This window comes from Hippocampus comes, unplaced genomic scaffold (assembly GCF_001891065.2).
Source record: "Hippocampus comes isolate QL1 unplaced genomic scaffold, H_comes_QL1_v1.1 scaffold317, whole genome shotgun sequence".
Taxonomy (NCBI): Eukaryota; Metazoa; Chordata; class Actinopteri; order Syngnathiformes; family Syngnathidae; genus Hippocampus; species Hippocampus comes.
The window spans coordinates 78,312-92,735 of record NW_017805531.1 but is presented as its reverse complement, the minus strand read 5'-3'; the positions used below and the strand labels follow the sequence as shown (position 1 = coordinate 92,735).

Genomic DNA, 14,424 nt, shown 5'->3' with positions numbered 1-14,424 from the left:
TTCACGCGCATGAGTTGATGAAAAGTGCAAGTACATTTTAAGCTCTCGCATCGAGAGTTTGGTTTTGGAACCAGAAGGTCACCGTTAAAGTCCTTTTGGAGACAAAAAAAAAAGTACCGATTATTGAAATTATAATGAAAATGGCGGAATACATACTACCGGTGCATTTGAACGTCATTGATAATTATAATCTCTTAGTTATTACTTTCGCAATACTGTACAATATTATGTTCGTTTTATCAAGACAGACGTCCTCAAAAGAAAAAAAAGATGACTTCCGGCTTCTAGCAACTTCAGCGGAAGTACCTTCTCACTCGAGGTACTGCTGGCGAAAATCGGGCTCAAACTGAGCAACTAGCAGCAAAACAATGGCTACTGAACTGTAAGTCACATAACAATAATCATTATTAGTATATGACAGTTATCTGCCTGTACGTTTTTGCACGCGCTACGCTGTTTAGCTCTTAAATTGCTCTCATTTCCTTCTGGTTTAGCCGTTTCCCTGACAGCCTCATTGACGAAGACCCACAGAAAGCTCTCGAGGTAAACATTGAGTAGCCCTAAACTAATTTTAAACAAATTTATCACAGCTTTGAAGAACAAGTAGTCGCGGTGGCACTGGGTGGTTATTAATGCAGGCTACTAACTTTATAAGTAAATGACGTGGTTGCGCCCAGGCTAACGTTAGCGCTGGCTTTGCTCGTCACGAGCTAGCCTAGTTAGCGAAGGGAGCCTTGCACCCTCGATGTGCTTTATTGTGCGGTGATTTTTTTTTTTTTTTGCATGTGATTTAGTTTATGATCCAATTTCATATGTAGAAGATCAGCTGTGAGGTAACTGAACATTTCGTGTGAATATGTAAGGCCGACAGTGAGGTTTGCTTCAAGTGGCACACACATCGCCATGGTAACTTTTGATGCAAACCTTGTTGTCCCGAGTGTGTGTCAGCCAAAGGAAAAGTATAGTTTAGGTACGTTTGTAAATGGTGTTTAAATAAGACTCTAAACACTCATCAGGAAGGGCGACCATTTTTAATTTCCTTTCAAATTTTGCGTCATTTTCGAATTTTTGTATAGATCATAATCTGTCAAAGTATTTTTTAATCTGATGAACATTTTACCCCCAAATTCCAATTTTCCTTACACAGCTTTGAAGAACAAGTAGTCGCGGTGGCACTGAGTGGTTATTAATGCAGGCTACTAAGTTTATAAGAAAATAACGTGGTTGCGCCCAGGCTAACGTTAGCGCTGGCTTTGCTCGTTACGAGCTAGCTTAGTTAGCGAAGGGAGCCTTGCACCCTCGATGTGGTTTATTGTGCGGTGATTTTTTGCTTGTGATTTAGTTTATGATCCAATTTCATATGGAGAAGATCAGTTGTGGGGTAACTGAACATTTCGTGTGAATATGTAAGGCCGACAGTGAGGTTTGCTTCAAGTGGCACACACATCGCCATGGTAACTTACGATGCAAACGTTGTTTTCCTTAGTGTGTGTCAGCCAAAGGAAAAGTATAGTTTAGGTAAGTTTGTAAATGGTGTTTAAATACGACTTTAAACACTCATCAGGAAGGGCGACCGTTTTTAATTTCCTTTCAAATTTTGCGTCATTTTCGAACTTTTTATATAGATACATATAGTCTGTCAAAGTAGCTTTTAATGTGATGAACATTTCCCCTCCAAATTCCAATTTTCCTTTTGCCAGTATTTCAACGTGCTCGTACCCCGGTGTTGCCAGTGCTGACAGAGCCCTTTACAGCTGCTCGCAACTGCCTTGATTTTTTTCCCCCCTCAATCCAAACAGTAAGAGTTAGAAGTTGTACGATTTTAACACTTGCTCAGAATTCAGGGATGTGGCAAACATTTAAGATTCAATATTAGCCTTTCATGGTTACACATTGCGTATTTCAACTCACTTTAATTCAAACTGCATTTTACAAAGAAGCTCAGTTCTGTATATGCAGCGCTAATATGAATGATTTCTCTTTGAAGGCACTGAACGAGGCCTTGCAAGGAGACGCCGACAACACCGAGTGGCTCTGTCAGCGTGCCTATGCTTACATACTTCTCAAAAACTACAGCTGTAAGTCTGCGTGTTTTCAGCCTCTTTTTCAGGATTTTGAATCATTGATCTTTAATTCTAGAAAAGTAAGAATATTGGCTTCCATGAACAATAAATGTTTAATCATTTAGGATGCGTTTTGGTGAGTTTTTCATGAGTGGACACTGCAGAACAGAGTAGTTGCTCCGATCATTTTCCCTTGAGTTGCATGTACGACCAGTATTTAAGAAAAAAAAAAAAAACAACCAGATTTATGACAACATAATTTGTGTCACTTCTTGACAGGTGCTGTTAATGATGCCAAGAAAGTGCAGCAGCTGAATCCAGGCCTTTCGCTTGCCTTCATGCGTACAGGGTGTGTACTATGGGTGAGGGGGTCTTACACTGGAAAAGAGAGTTTGAATTTGTTGATAAAATGATATTCATGATCAGTATACAGAGTGCCTTGAGCCAGTAAATGATTACAAAGTAAAGAGTGCATTTCTCATATAACATGACAAAGTTTGCAGCCACATTTGTGCTTTATTTAGCACGATTAATCCTCTTGCGTTGTTCATTTTAAATTTAGTTTAGGAGCATCCATCTGTAAGCCCTTTTATGATCTTGGACCATTTGGGTTGTTAGAAACAGGGAAACATGACCAGTTTTTTTATGTTAATGTTTCCATAATTACAGAATAGCAGAGTACCATCTGAGCCACTATGAGTCAGCCCATGCAGCCTTCACTCAAGGACAGCAACTGAATGGTGGGTGACGTTTTTGTACCCGGAGTTTGTCTGTCTGTTTGCACTGACTAAGTCGCAGTCTCTAATTTTTGTGGTTGTTAATTGGTTATGGTCATATACGATGTCAGTCACACGTCAAAGTTTGTCGACCTGCACAAGGCTGGAAAGAAGTCATAAAACCGGCAAAGGGCTTGGTGAGAAGGTGACAACTATTGGCGCCGTTTTTCAAAAATGTAAGAGCACTCAGAATTACATCAAGTCATTGAAGAAAAAAAAAAATCATTGTTCTGAAAACTCAAGTAATGCCCTTGATTCAGAGGTGCAAAGATGACTCAACAACGAATGGATTATCAAATGAAACATTTTTACACTGCTATTTTGGGGGAAAGAGGGATCTAGCGATAAACACATTACGCTATATACGTTATTACTAACTGTTTGAAATGTTATCACTGCTCATCTGTAAACTGTTATTTTATATCTTTTGTTTCTAAGGTTTATATTGGAAACATTGAGAGAGAGTCTTTTGTGTTTGTTTTTCTGGCAGTTTCTGACCAGTCATTTGAGATTTGGATCAAGCGATGTGAGGAAATGTTGGGTGGTGAGTATTATCCAGTGTGTTATTAAATTAGTGGTTTAAAGGTACATAATCTAGAGTACATACTCGTTGCGCCCCAGCTCAGGGATGATAGGATAGGCTCTGCAAGGGTGTGAAGTTTTTTTTTTGTTGTTGTTTTTTTAATACCCCCATGTACAATCCAAAAATCTACTGACCGAGAACTGTTTGGTTCAATTAAAGATGTATATCATGTTGTCAGGACCATCTCGGGAAAACGAGTTTTGACAAACATGCTTCACGCTTTTCTCCCAGCGGCGTGTGATTAATCAGCGTCGGAGAGCCCCAATTAGACCGTTCCCCTTCATAAGCCCACCAAAACAGCCGACGAGTACCCACCCTCATCCATGACCTGATTAAGACAACATAACATGCTTCATCTCGTCTCATTCCTCTTTACTGTCCGTGTTGTCTCTCTCTGTATGTTGCTGTCAGTGAATAATGTTGGACTGAATCAAGTGGGATCATGCTCGCTTGTGCTCACGCGGTGTTAATGAGCCATGGGTGGGCCAGTCGACACACTGCTGGCAAATTTGATTGTGTGTTGCATTTCTTATCTGTCAGCGTTTCCCTGCTAGTAGAAAAAAAAAACACTGTGGAAAAATCAGTCTTGAATTATTTACAGGTTCATTCAATTAAAGATGTATATCATGTTGTCAGGACCATCTCGGGAAAACGAGTTTTGACAAACATGCTTCACGCTTTTCTCCCAGCGGCGTGTGATTAATCAGCGTCGGAGAGCCCCAATTAGACCGTTCCCCTTCATAAGCCCACCAAAACAGCCGACGAGTACCCACCCTCATCCATGACCTGATTAAGACAACATAACATGCTTCTTCTCGTCTCATTCCTCTTTACTGTCCGTGTTCTCTCTCTCTGTATGTTGATGTCAGTGAATAATGTTGGATTGAATCGAGTGGGATCATGCTCGCTTGTGCTCACGCGGTGTTAATGAGCCAAGGGTGGGCCAGTCAACAAACTGCTGGCAAATTTGATTGTGTGTTGCATTTATTATCTGTCAGCGTTTCCCTGCTAGTAGAAAAAAAAACACTGTGGAAAAATCAGTCTTGAATTATTTACAGGTTCATTTAAACCTTTGCACAAGCCTCACAACCATTTGTTTTTGTCCTGCAGAAAAGCACAACGGCAGTGTTGACACGGTGAGTTTTTCTCGGCATGACCACCTGGGGGAGTCGTTGTCCTTCCTCCGCATCCGTAACAGTCCGATGCTCTCTGGACAGCGGCCCTGGTTTTGCTCTTTGATTTGTGTTTTGTTTCTTGTTTGTCCGTAATTGTTTTCTCTTTTTCTATTTGCGTCTCTGGGGACTACATGATGCAGCAAATACCAGCAGTGCCACATGTGAAGTAAGCAAGACAAATATTTATGGATTTCTTTGTATTTTAGTGGAATGTGTTGATACATTCACAGCTGATTTAATGTTAATGTACACAGTTTTTAACTACGGTTGGTTACCTACTAAAGCCTTTAACCCATTAGAAAGTATTTCAGATCATTCCTTCATGTCTCTTGCAGACATGACTGGTACCAAACAGAATCTCACGTCATCATCTCGGTTATGGCAAGAAATGTACCAAAGGATGGTGTGTGTGTCAGCTTCATGGAAAAAGAGGTATGCATGCCCTCTTGAGTTTCATCACTTTGGGATTTGCGTGCGTGCATGTGGCGCATCCTTTTTAATTGGCGCATCTGATACCTTCCAGATTGATTGTATTTGCTTGTAGCGTTCAGACCGACCTGGCAGAAAGCGGGACTTTGCCGCGCCGTGACTCCCAACAGTGCGACACATTCTCCCACGTTCCCCACACACATTGCCATTCCCCACTTTGATTCCCCACAGCCCGACGATGCTTCGAGTGGTGTCTTGTTAACGCTGGCCCCAAAGTACAGATCTAAGAACAAGTTACCCTCCCCACATTCGGCAACCTCCTAATTGTCTGAAGATGGGGAGGCGCAGCTGATCTCGGAACAGCCCCGCCGGGCACCCGCCGCAAGGGACAACCGTCTTTCTCTCCCCTTGATATTTCTCCTCTTCCCGTCTCTCAGCGGGCTGACTGCAGGGCACCCCAGGGAGCAACTTTGTCTATCTTTATATAATATAAGAATAACAAATGGAGTTTACCCCCAAGAAATCCTCGTTCTAAATCACATAGTCGCACATCCGTATTCCGCACCAAAGCTCCCTCCGTGGTGTGAAGGCCGATTTCCGCGCAGTTTTATTAGGTCACTCTATACAAAGGAAATTAAAGATGAAAGGCAGGGGTTCCATTTCTTTTCCCTGGCGGATGAGCGCGCTGCAGCCGTATACCTACAGACGGCTCAGGAATTCTTGACGCAATGAATATTCAGGCTCTGATTGTTTTAACAATTGCCAAAAGCGACGAGCTGACTGTGGAGGCTTTTGTCCCCAATGAATTATTCCTTGGATTCTCTTAGGCCCCATTGAATCAGGGCCCGCTGTGTTTTTTAGCTTTGTGTTCTGAGCCAAACCACAGCCGGAATAAGCCACTTGTGTCGGGTTTCTAGTAACTTTTGGCTGGTGATAAGTGTGGGGATTTCGGCCAGCGCCGCGGTTGTGTCGCCGTAAGCTAACAAGCCACCTATCCACTCCCAATGACTGACAGGCTGTTAGGAGCTGTCTGACCATCCATCGTCTCGAATCACTCTGAGGCTGAAGGGGACAGCGGCAGAATTCTCGCGGTCGCACTAACCAAATCCGATGTTTCTTCTTGAGAAGATATAAACGTCTCCGACGTTTTTAAGCCCTTTGAAGAATTTAGCAACATCCATAAAACATTTCTCGTTTGATCTTTATGCCTGATTATTCTGAAATGATCGATTCTGTGACAGCTTGTATCGATTTATGGGTGTTGCAACCGGCCGCTTACCGTCAAGACTTTTGAGATCTCACGATATCACTCGAATCTATGTAAGACCGTAAACATTTGACATTCATGTGCTGCCTGCAGCTCTCAGCCTCAATAAGGCTGGCGTCCGGGGAAAACCGCAACCTCAACCTCCACCTTCTGCATCCCATCGTCCCCCAACAGAGCAACTTCCGGATCCTCAGCACTAAGGTATGCCATTTGTTTAGCCCGTGCCCTCGGAGCGGCTTTTGAAACAAGGCTGTGAACATTTATGAAGCGAAGATTATGATCATCCTTTTTAAATGGACATCTGTGCTTGTTGCTCAATGAGTCATACGCTTTAAAAATGCTTTAATGAGACAGATGACAAGTTTATGAAGCAGAAACAGACTTCAAAACTGCCATTTAATGTGAAATAATTTCACACAGGTTGTAACTTGGAAGAGGTGAGGTCCCCAACCTTTTTCACGCCGTAGAGCAGCTGCAGTTTTAACTCAGTGTTTTAGTAAACAGTTTGATGTGTACAGAAGCAATAAACTATTAGGCAGGCACAGCCATTTTCAGCTTCATAATTATTGGGCCGATATTAGGAAATATGATGTCATCTTGATAAATATAAACCTTAAAATAGAAAAAGCACCAATAAAGTAACTGAATCAAGAATGTTGATGAAAATCCATTGAAGCCGTACTTCATGGCTCACCTGCTTTTGATTTTGGTCACGTGAAATTTACAAGCTGGGCCCTTTGACACTGGGATGTCGTTTTGGGCCCACGACCCCCCGAGATAAAAACGAGTGGATTTCAAAACTGTAACTGTACCGTACAAAAAAGGAATCCCAATTATTCATTATTCATTGATTTTCTTGTCAACCCTCATTCGGGTTCCTCTGGATTAGCCTGCAAAAATTTGCTCCTCAAAATTAGAAAGTTGCTCATCCAATTAAGCGATTGATTAGCAAAACTGTTCCTCAATGTTTAAAAAAAAAAGTTATTTGGAATAGGTCCACTCACGCTCACATTTACATTTTGAAGAACAATTTAAAGTCTTCACCTAACGCGTGTTTTCTTGAAGTCTGCGATTGGCTGGTGACTGGTCAAAAGTGAATCCCGTCTTTTGCCTGAAGTCAGATGGGATAGTCTCCGGCACCCCCGGGAGGGGGGGACCTGCTATCATTGGAAAGTTTGTTTGAAAGCATCCAAATTATTGCCTGACAGTTGCTGACTTGAAAATGATGCTGAGTGCTATTTGAATGGCTTGTATAAAAATCTGAGGAAAAGCAGCATTTGCATAATCATTTTGAACACAATGTCGTTGAACGTCCAGGCACCGCTTCAATTTAGCAATAGGAATGTCTCGTGCGAAATGCATTCTTCAACCCCGGGCGATCTCATTTTCCCACTTCCTTACTTGTGATGCATTGCAGTATTTTTGGCCGTCATCAAAGTTGCACCACTTTCCACAAGAGTCATAATTGGTGAATTCATTTTTAGTCAATAGGGAGGACATAAGCGACCCTAACGTATTAAATCTCATCAGGGGACAAGTAAAACAACCCCCAAGGATGGAAACGCATTTCACCAGAGATTTTAATTCTTTTTCTCTCTCTCTCGCTCTCTGCGTGACTAGCAGAACTTTGAGAGCATCAAACATGGATATTTTAGCTTAGGTTTTCAATGTTTTAGAACATCCAATTATTTGTGGTCAGTTGACTGAAACGAAGACTCACCATGACTTGGTCATCTCTTTAAAATTAGACATTAAAAAAAACTAATAATAATAATAATGATGAAGAGTAGAAGCTGCCACTGCCCGTAGTTTAATGCTGGTGAAGCGCTCCGAAGAAGAAGGAATTTGGAAATCCTCTCGAGCAGCGTGCAGTGAGGTCGAGGATTCACTCCATATCCTCAAAACCTCTGTCCTGCTCATGCAGTTTCATTCGGGCTGCCCTCATTTGAGCTCCTCAGCACTTTTCAAGTGATTACAGGCCTAATGAGCGCGAAGGGCACTGTTTTAAAACTCTAAACTAATTAGTGGGTATTAGAGTTTGATGTGCGCTAATGACGGTGTCTAGATTCAGAGTTTTGCCGGCTGTCAGGTGTTATCCTGAGTGTAAGTCCTAAAGGTTCTTTTTGTGGCATTTTTGGTGTATTTTCAGGGTTTGCGCTGCGTTATGAAACCTCTTAGCCAATGTGGCTAAAAAGGATGAAAAAAATCTCCTAGCCACACGCGAGTGTAGTTAGCCACGGGATCACCTGTTTATGTTATGCCGCTATCTTGCGATCTGGGCCGTCCCAGAGACATTATAGCGCAACGAAAAAATAAACACATAACACTTCAGGGAAGACATTTTTTTTTCTCCAAATGTTAAAATGATGAGGTCTGAAGATAGATATTTCTCACAAACGTCAGACTTGTTTGACTCTCCTCCACATTTCAGTAATAGCTGCACACCGAACTTTCTTTTCCTTTGTGCACACATCATCTCCACTCGCTACCACGTGCTGAGTCCAGGCTAATTTGCACCAAAAAAAAAGTTCCCCGGCTTCTCCTTGGCAACAATAGCTGCACACCGAACTTTCTTTTCCTTTGTGCACATCATCTCCACTCGCTGCCACGTGCTGAGTCCAGGCTAATTTGCACAAAAAAAAAAAAAAAGTTCCCCGGCTTCTCCGTGGCAACAGCGGACACTGCATACCAGAGGTGCACGTCTCCCGCAACCTAATAAGGGCCCCCAGTCTGAGAGACACCACGGCTTAGGTTGAGTTGAGGCAGCCTCTTGCACATCAGCACTTGTGCTCCCTTCTTTCACTCCTCATGTCCCATCTTTGACTTTTTTTTGTTCTGTTAGCCGCCCAAGGCCCCCTTCATGGCACGCACACACCACCTGTTGTAACCGCTGTTGCACAGTTATACAAACACTCATGACACCTACCTTGAGGATAACGTGGCAGAGTGCTCAAACTCTGCCGCTTCCCCTACAAAGCCCTGACTGTGTACGAGGTCCACTCGGCTCCTCTGGTATACGTGGCCCGTAGGTACCCGATGTGCACATGCAACGCAGCACACGCACACTCATTGGTTAGTGAATTCTAGAATGACTGAAGCTGATTTCTGTATGTTTGCATGACAACCTGAGCGATTCCGAGCCCGTGTGGCACATTTAAAGCCTCATTTCAGTCTTCTGGAGCTTTTTTTTTTTTTTTTTTTTTTTTTAATTGAGAAGCAAGCTACTGCCATCTTTTGGGTTGTTAATTAGAGAATTCAAATGGACCTTTTTGACCGTGAAGCGCGTCCGGCTCCAGAGGGAGTCCAAGCCGGGAAAATGTATGCCCCTGCATACATACGCATACGCGCACTCAAATTTGAAGACAGAGGCCAAACAATAATCCGTCAACATCTTCCCCGTTACAAGTGTGTGTCGTTGGTAGCGCGTTATTGTCAGTATGACCTCTTCCTGTCCAGCGCCACAACAGACATTCCAACCGCAGGGGTTGCCGCCCCAACGGGAAGCCAATTACACACCCGTTTATTTGATCAGAACAGACGGCTGACATGCGCACACGCACACCAACACAAACACGCGAATGTGCATGTAAACATTTCACGCAACTTTGAGTCGACATTTAGTTTCCCGTTCCTTTCCAAACCCATCTCTGTAAATAGGCAATATCCGATGGAATCTTCCCTCTTTAATTTTCATGCCTGCTAGTATCTAAAACATTAAGATTCATTTTTTGTAACGTGTCGTTCTTACGGAGGCTTTTCGTAATCCGCAGGGTTCTGGAAAAAAAGAAAGGGAGAGAGATTCTTAGGAGGGGGCATTTGACAAGTGACACGAGACCCCAGCACCACGCTGTAAATAGTGTGTGTGTGTGTGTGTGTGTGTGTGTGTGTGTGTGTGTGTGTGTGTGGCCCCCGAGGTCCTGAGGGTGGTGGCCCTCCATGTGGGTCTGCTGTCACATCCCTTTACGGGCCGTCGCTTCGCCTGTCACACACACGGAAACGCGCACAGCGCCTGGCCTGCCATGTCGTTAAAAGCCAGGAAACGCAGATGTGGCAGCAGATTAATGTTGTATGGCCCAGGAGCACGCACACGGACACACATGCGCACGCACACACAGAAAGTCCCCCGCATTTAGCACTCCAGGCACATTTAAGACCCCCGTCTCACCTGCAACGCTGGCTGGCCTTTTCCCGTTTATGACTCGTTATTCATTTTAGTGGTTTGTCATACTCGGGTGGGTTTTGTTCTGAAATGAGCAACAGACTTTTTTATTTGTTTGAACAAAATACTTGCTGCCGTCTAGGGAACCCACTTTTACACACAACTTGACAAAGGGTAAGACATTTTTTAGAGCACTCCGGCTTTTGCATTTGAGGTTGTTTGAAGGCTCCTATTTCGGGCCGGGCAACTACGGCAAATACTCACCACACTTATATTGAGTGGTACCAAAATCACCCTGAATAAATGTGTTGATTTCAAAACCTAGGATTTATCCAACTACCACAAGTCAACCTCATGCCCATTCATCTTACCCTTTACTTCATAGGTGTCAAACTCAAGGCTCTAGGGCCAGAACCGGCCCGCCTCATCATTTTATATGGCCCACTGGCCATGTTTTTCAAACAAACCATGTCTTATATTGAAATATACGGTGTGTGTAATCATTTTTGTTGAGTGTTAAACCGTTTAAGTCACTGGAATGTCAGGGGTCCCCCCCACCCCCTTACTGATACATCAAACGGTGGCCCTTAGACCGAAGCCACACACCAAGATAATTAGTCGGGTAGCAGAAGTCTTTTTTTTTTTTCCCCCTGTCTGCACTCGGTGCCACTCTGCCTCCTCTTCAGTGCTCGTCCACCTCCGATTCCCTCTCCAATCCTGGCACCCTCATAAATGAAGCAACGCATTGCCCAGCAGAGCAGAAATGTTCCCTAATTGCACTGACATAACCAACGCTGCCTTGCACATTCACACACATGCACATACAGTATCAGACACATGCACGTCATTAATGGGTGATGGTGGCGGGGGGGTTACAATGGACTGTAGCTTGCGTGTTTCACTGGTATGTGCCTTGTCAGGGCAGCTCAACATGAAATGCATGTCCATGCCAGCGCTCGCTGCATTGTTTTCTTCCTCTCATGTTTTCTTGGTCTAATGATTTGGATCAGATGCTTTATAATGCCACCATACACACGCACGCACACAGGCGCACGCATACACACACATAGGTCTTGCTCATTCCATCTCTCACACTAGCCCCCTGGCTGACAGGCGTCTCGTTAGTGCAGTATGTCTGTCAGTGTGGTGCGAGATGGAGCTGTGCCCCCGCATATCCCCGACGTGTCGTTCTCGCACTCTCTCTCTCTCATTCTCCATCTCTGTCGGTCTCTCAAACGCGCACACAAAAGCGCCCTCTCACCAAGCCCGAGTCGATGCTGGCTGAGAACAGGCACTCTCTTTGGCCTCAATCATGATCAAATGTCATGTATCTTCAACACGTCACTCTCGTGGAAGTGTTATTTTTGTCCCCGCGCACCAAAGAAAAACATTTTGTTACACATTGTTATCTCCATTGTTCCTCCCCGCCGCCCCCTGGCCTCCCCTCCCCGCACATGTCAGGTGGAGATGAAGATGAAGAAGAGAGACGCCATCAGATGGGAGAAGCTGGAGGGAGAGGGACAGGAATCCAACATCAAACACTTCAATCCAAGTCAGTCCATCGTTGTTTGCATTTTGTGCCACCTCCGCTGACTTTCCTCCTCCGCTTCTCCTACCGAAGCCTCCTCCTCATTTGCTCTCTCTTGCCCTGCCTCCCTCCAAAAATCTTTTTTTCTGGACTAACATAAAAAGTGGGCTGTCCAGCCCTCCTACGTTTTTTTTTTTTTCCATTCGCGTGATGGTAATATTGCGGACAAAAAGGGAGTTCTGACAGCTTAATATGACTTGGTATTTTATCCCACGTTCTATTGCCAAAAGGATTAATCGCTTTTGCAAGCACATACGCCGATGCAAAAGTTGAAGTGTGCAATCAGACTATCCGCTGCGTTCGAGCAGCTCAACCCCGTGCGGTGTTTACTGCTGCCACTTTTGAACACAAGCGTTGACATGCCATATTATGAGATGACACTGCGCTGGGTCCGCGCTTGCCCCCAATATGTCTGCTGCTTATTTGGTGCCTTATTTATGCAAATCTGCGTCTGGATTACTTGCATCACCCTCCGCGTTCGTCTGTTATTGAAGCCTTGCAAGAAATGCAGAATTCCAATGATTTGACCCCTCTCCATTGAAACGTAAAATGAAAATAAAAAAGGGTTCTGACCAGATATGGCTTAACAAATAAACAGTCATGTAAAAGCTCAAAACTTTTTTTAAGTATCATTAAACTCAACCTGCCATCATTTCCAGACTACAAAACACATTTGTACATAGATTGGCCACTTTGTTTTCATCGCTCCCATGTTATAACATGAGATATTTGCGCAGCAGTCACACAGATGGATTTCTTTTTTGCTGAAACTTAAACACCTGTAGAACCTTCCCCCCCCGGCCCCCATTTTCTTAGTCTCCCTCATTGTCACACGTTGCAAATTTGCCAACAATCTTCACGCAGCAGTGCTGTCGAGATGCAGGGAATGCCACTCCATGGCCACAGTGTCGGAGTCGCACACCAAAGCGACAACAGAGAGACTCGGGTTGCGCTGCGTTGATGGCTGTATTTATGGCACTCGTTCCCTATGCTCGTTAAACTCAACTCAAGATGTGTCGAGACTTTGGGTAAATCTAATGGTAGCTTGAAACTCGTCAGTAACTGCTTCACGTAAAAAGCCGCAGGGTCCAGAGTTGAGGTTAAGGAAAGTAGCGGCTGATGGTGTGCTAATCATTTATGTCAAGCGTTGTTGTTAACAGATCAATGCCCGACATCGAGCCAGCGCAGCCAAAAATGGGACAAGATGGTGGTGGATATTAAGGAGGAGGAGAAGAACGAGAAGTTGGAAGGCGACGCGGCCCTCAACCAGCTCTTCCAGCAAATCTACGCCGATGGTTCGGACGAAATCAGGCGCGCGATGAACAAGTCTTTTGTGAGTGTGACGACGTGGCTCTGCGTGCCTTTGAGTGCTTTTGCGTTTTTTTGATCCACTCATAGGGAACCTAGTTGTCGAGCGACAAAACGCAACCCTCCTTACCCGTGCCGCCTCTTTCCTCGTCGACACAAACATGAACATGATTTTCATTCCCTGCCAGCAGAGGATTACATCACACCGAGACGCCTTGTCCCGTCTGTGCTCATCAAAATTTACTCGGGATTTGGTGTGAACTAATGCACCGTGACAAAAATACGAAATGGAAAAAATAAATATGTCTTGCGAAATACAGCGGCGTCTGCAAAGAAAACCCGAAAGGTCACATATTTTCTGGGATGATGCCATAGAAGTGTACCGGTGATATGAAAACTGGGCGCAAAGTTTGACCCCGTTGAGGATTCTTCTCTCGAGTAATAATTGTCTTCAAGTTGGAGCACAATACACTAGATTTTCTGCACTCCCCCCACCGCCTCCCCCTGACAAAATTCTCACGAGATGGTGATGAACGGAGGCATAGGAATGCAGTTCACACAGCGAGGACGGGGATGTGGTGCAGGTTGTTTGAAGCAGACAATATTTTCTCTTGTGTGAGTTGTTTGGAAGAAAAACTTTTGGCCTTCCCCCATACGAGTCAATTCATCAGCATGAAGTGCTGACTGTCAGCCGACTGAGTCTTCCGAGTCGGGTTAAGCCCTCAAGTGTTTTTTTTTTTTTAATGAATAAAACCAGTACAGTACTGCTGTCGTCAACTAATTTAAGATGTGTTTTGAAGCAGAGAGGTGTTGCATAACGAGACTGCTAATGAAATAGCTCCCCCATTCCACTGCAGTGATTTTTTTTTTCCTTCTCTCTCTTTTTCTTCCTTTACCTTTGCAGACGGAGTCAAACGGTACAGTCCTGAGCACCAACTGGAAAGACGTTGGCAAGAGAAAAGTGGAAGTCAGCCCACCCGATGATGTTGAGTTAAGGAAAAACTGAATACCTCCCTCGCTCGTTCTCTTCCCCTTCTTTTTTTTTTTTTTTTTTTTCCCCCCTCCGTTTGACCCGC

At 44.2% G+C, this 14,424-nt stretch overlaps 1 protein-coding gene across 1 annotated transcript; it reads left to right on the top strand.

Moving 5' to 3' along the window:
- Nucleotides 1-300: 300 nt before the first annotated feature.
- Nucleotides 301-14,418, top strand: sugt1 (SGT1 homolog, MIS12 kinetochore complex assembly cochaperone). The gene is made up of 13 exons (XM_019877990.1): nt 301-382; nt 495-543; nt 1,988-2,078; nt 2,343-2,412; nt 2,733-2,803; nt 3,330-3,383; nt 4,533-4,558; nt 4,738-4,763; nt 4,933-5,029; nt 6,387-6,494; nt 11,914-12,004; nt 13,201-13,373; nt 14,253-14,418. Exons 1-13 carry the CDS (start codon nt 369-371, stop codon nt 14,352-14,354), a joined length of 972 nt encoding a protein of 323 aa, XP_019733549.1. The 5' UTR covers nt 301-368; the 3' UTR covers nt 14,355-14,418.
- The last annotated feature ends 6 nt before the right edge of the window (nt 14,419-14,424 follow it).

What these genes read in the sequence shown, in the direction of transcription:
- sugt1 (XM_019877990.1), top strand. An exon ending in ACTTCTCAAAAACTACAGCT is followed by an intron (nt 2,079 to 2,342) that starts GTAAGTCTGCGT and finishes ACTTCTTGACAG; the next exon opens with GTGCTGTTAATGATGCCAAG. An exon ending in GCGCGATGAACAAGTCTTTT is followed by an intron (nt 13,374 to 14,252) that starts GTGAGTGTGACG and finishes TTACCTTTGCAG; the next exon opens with ACGGAGTCAAACGGTACAGT.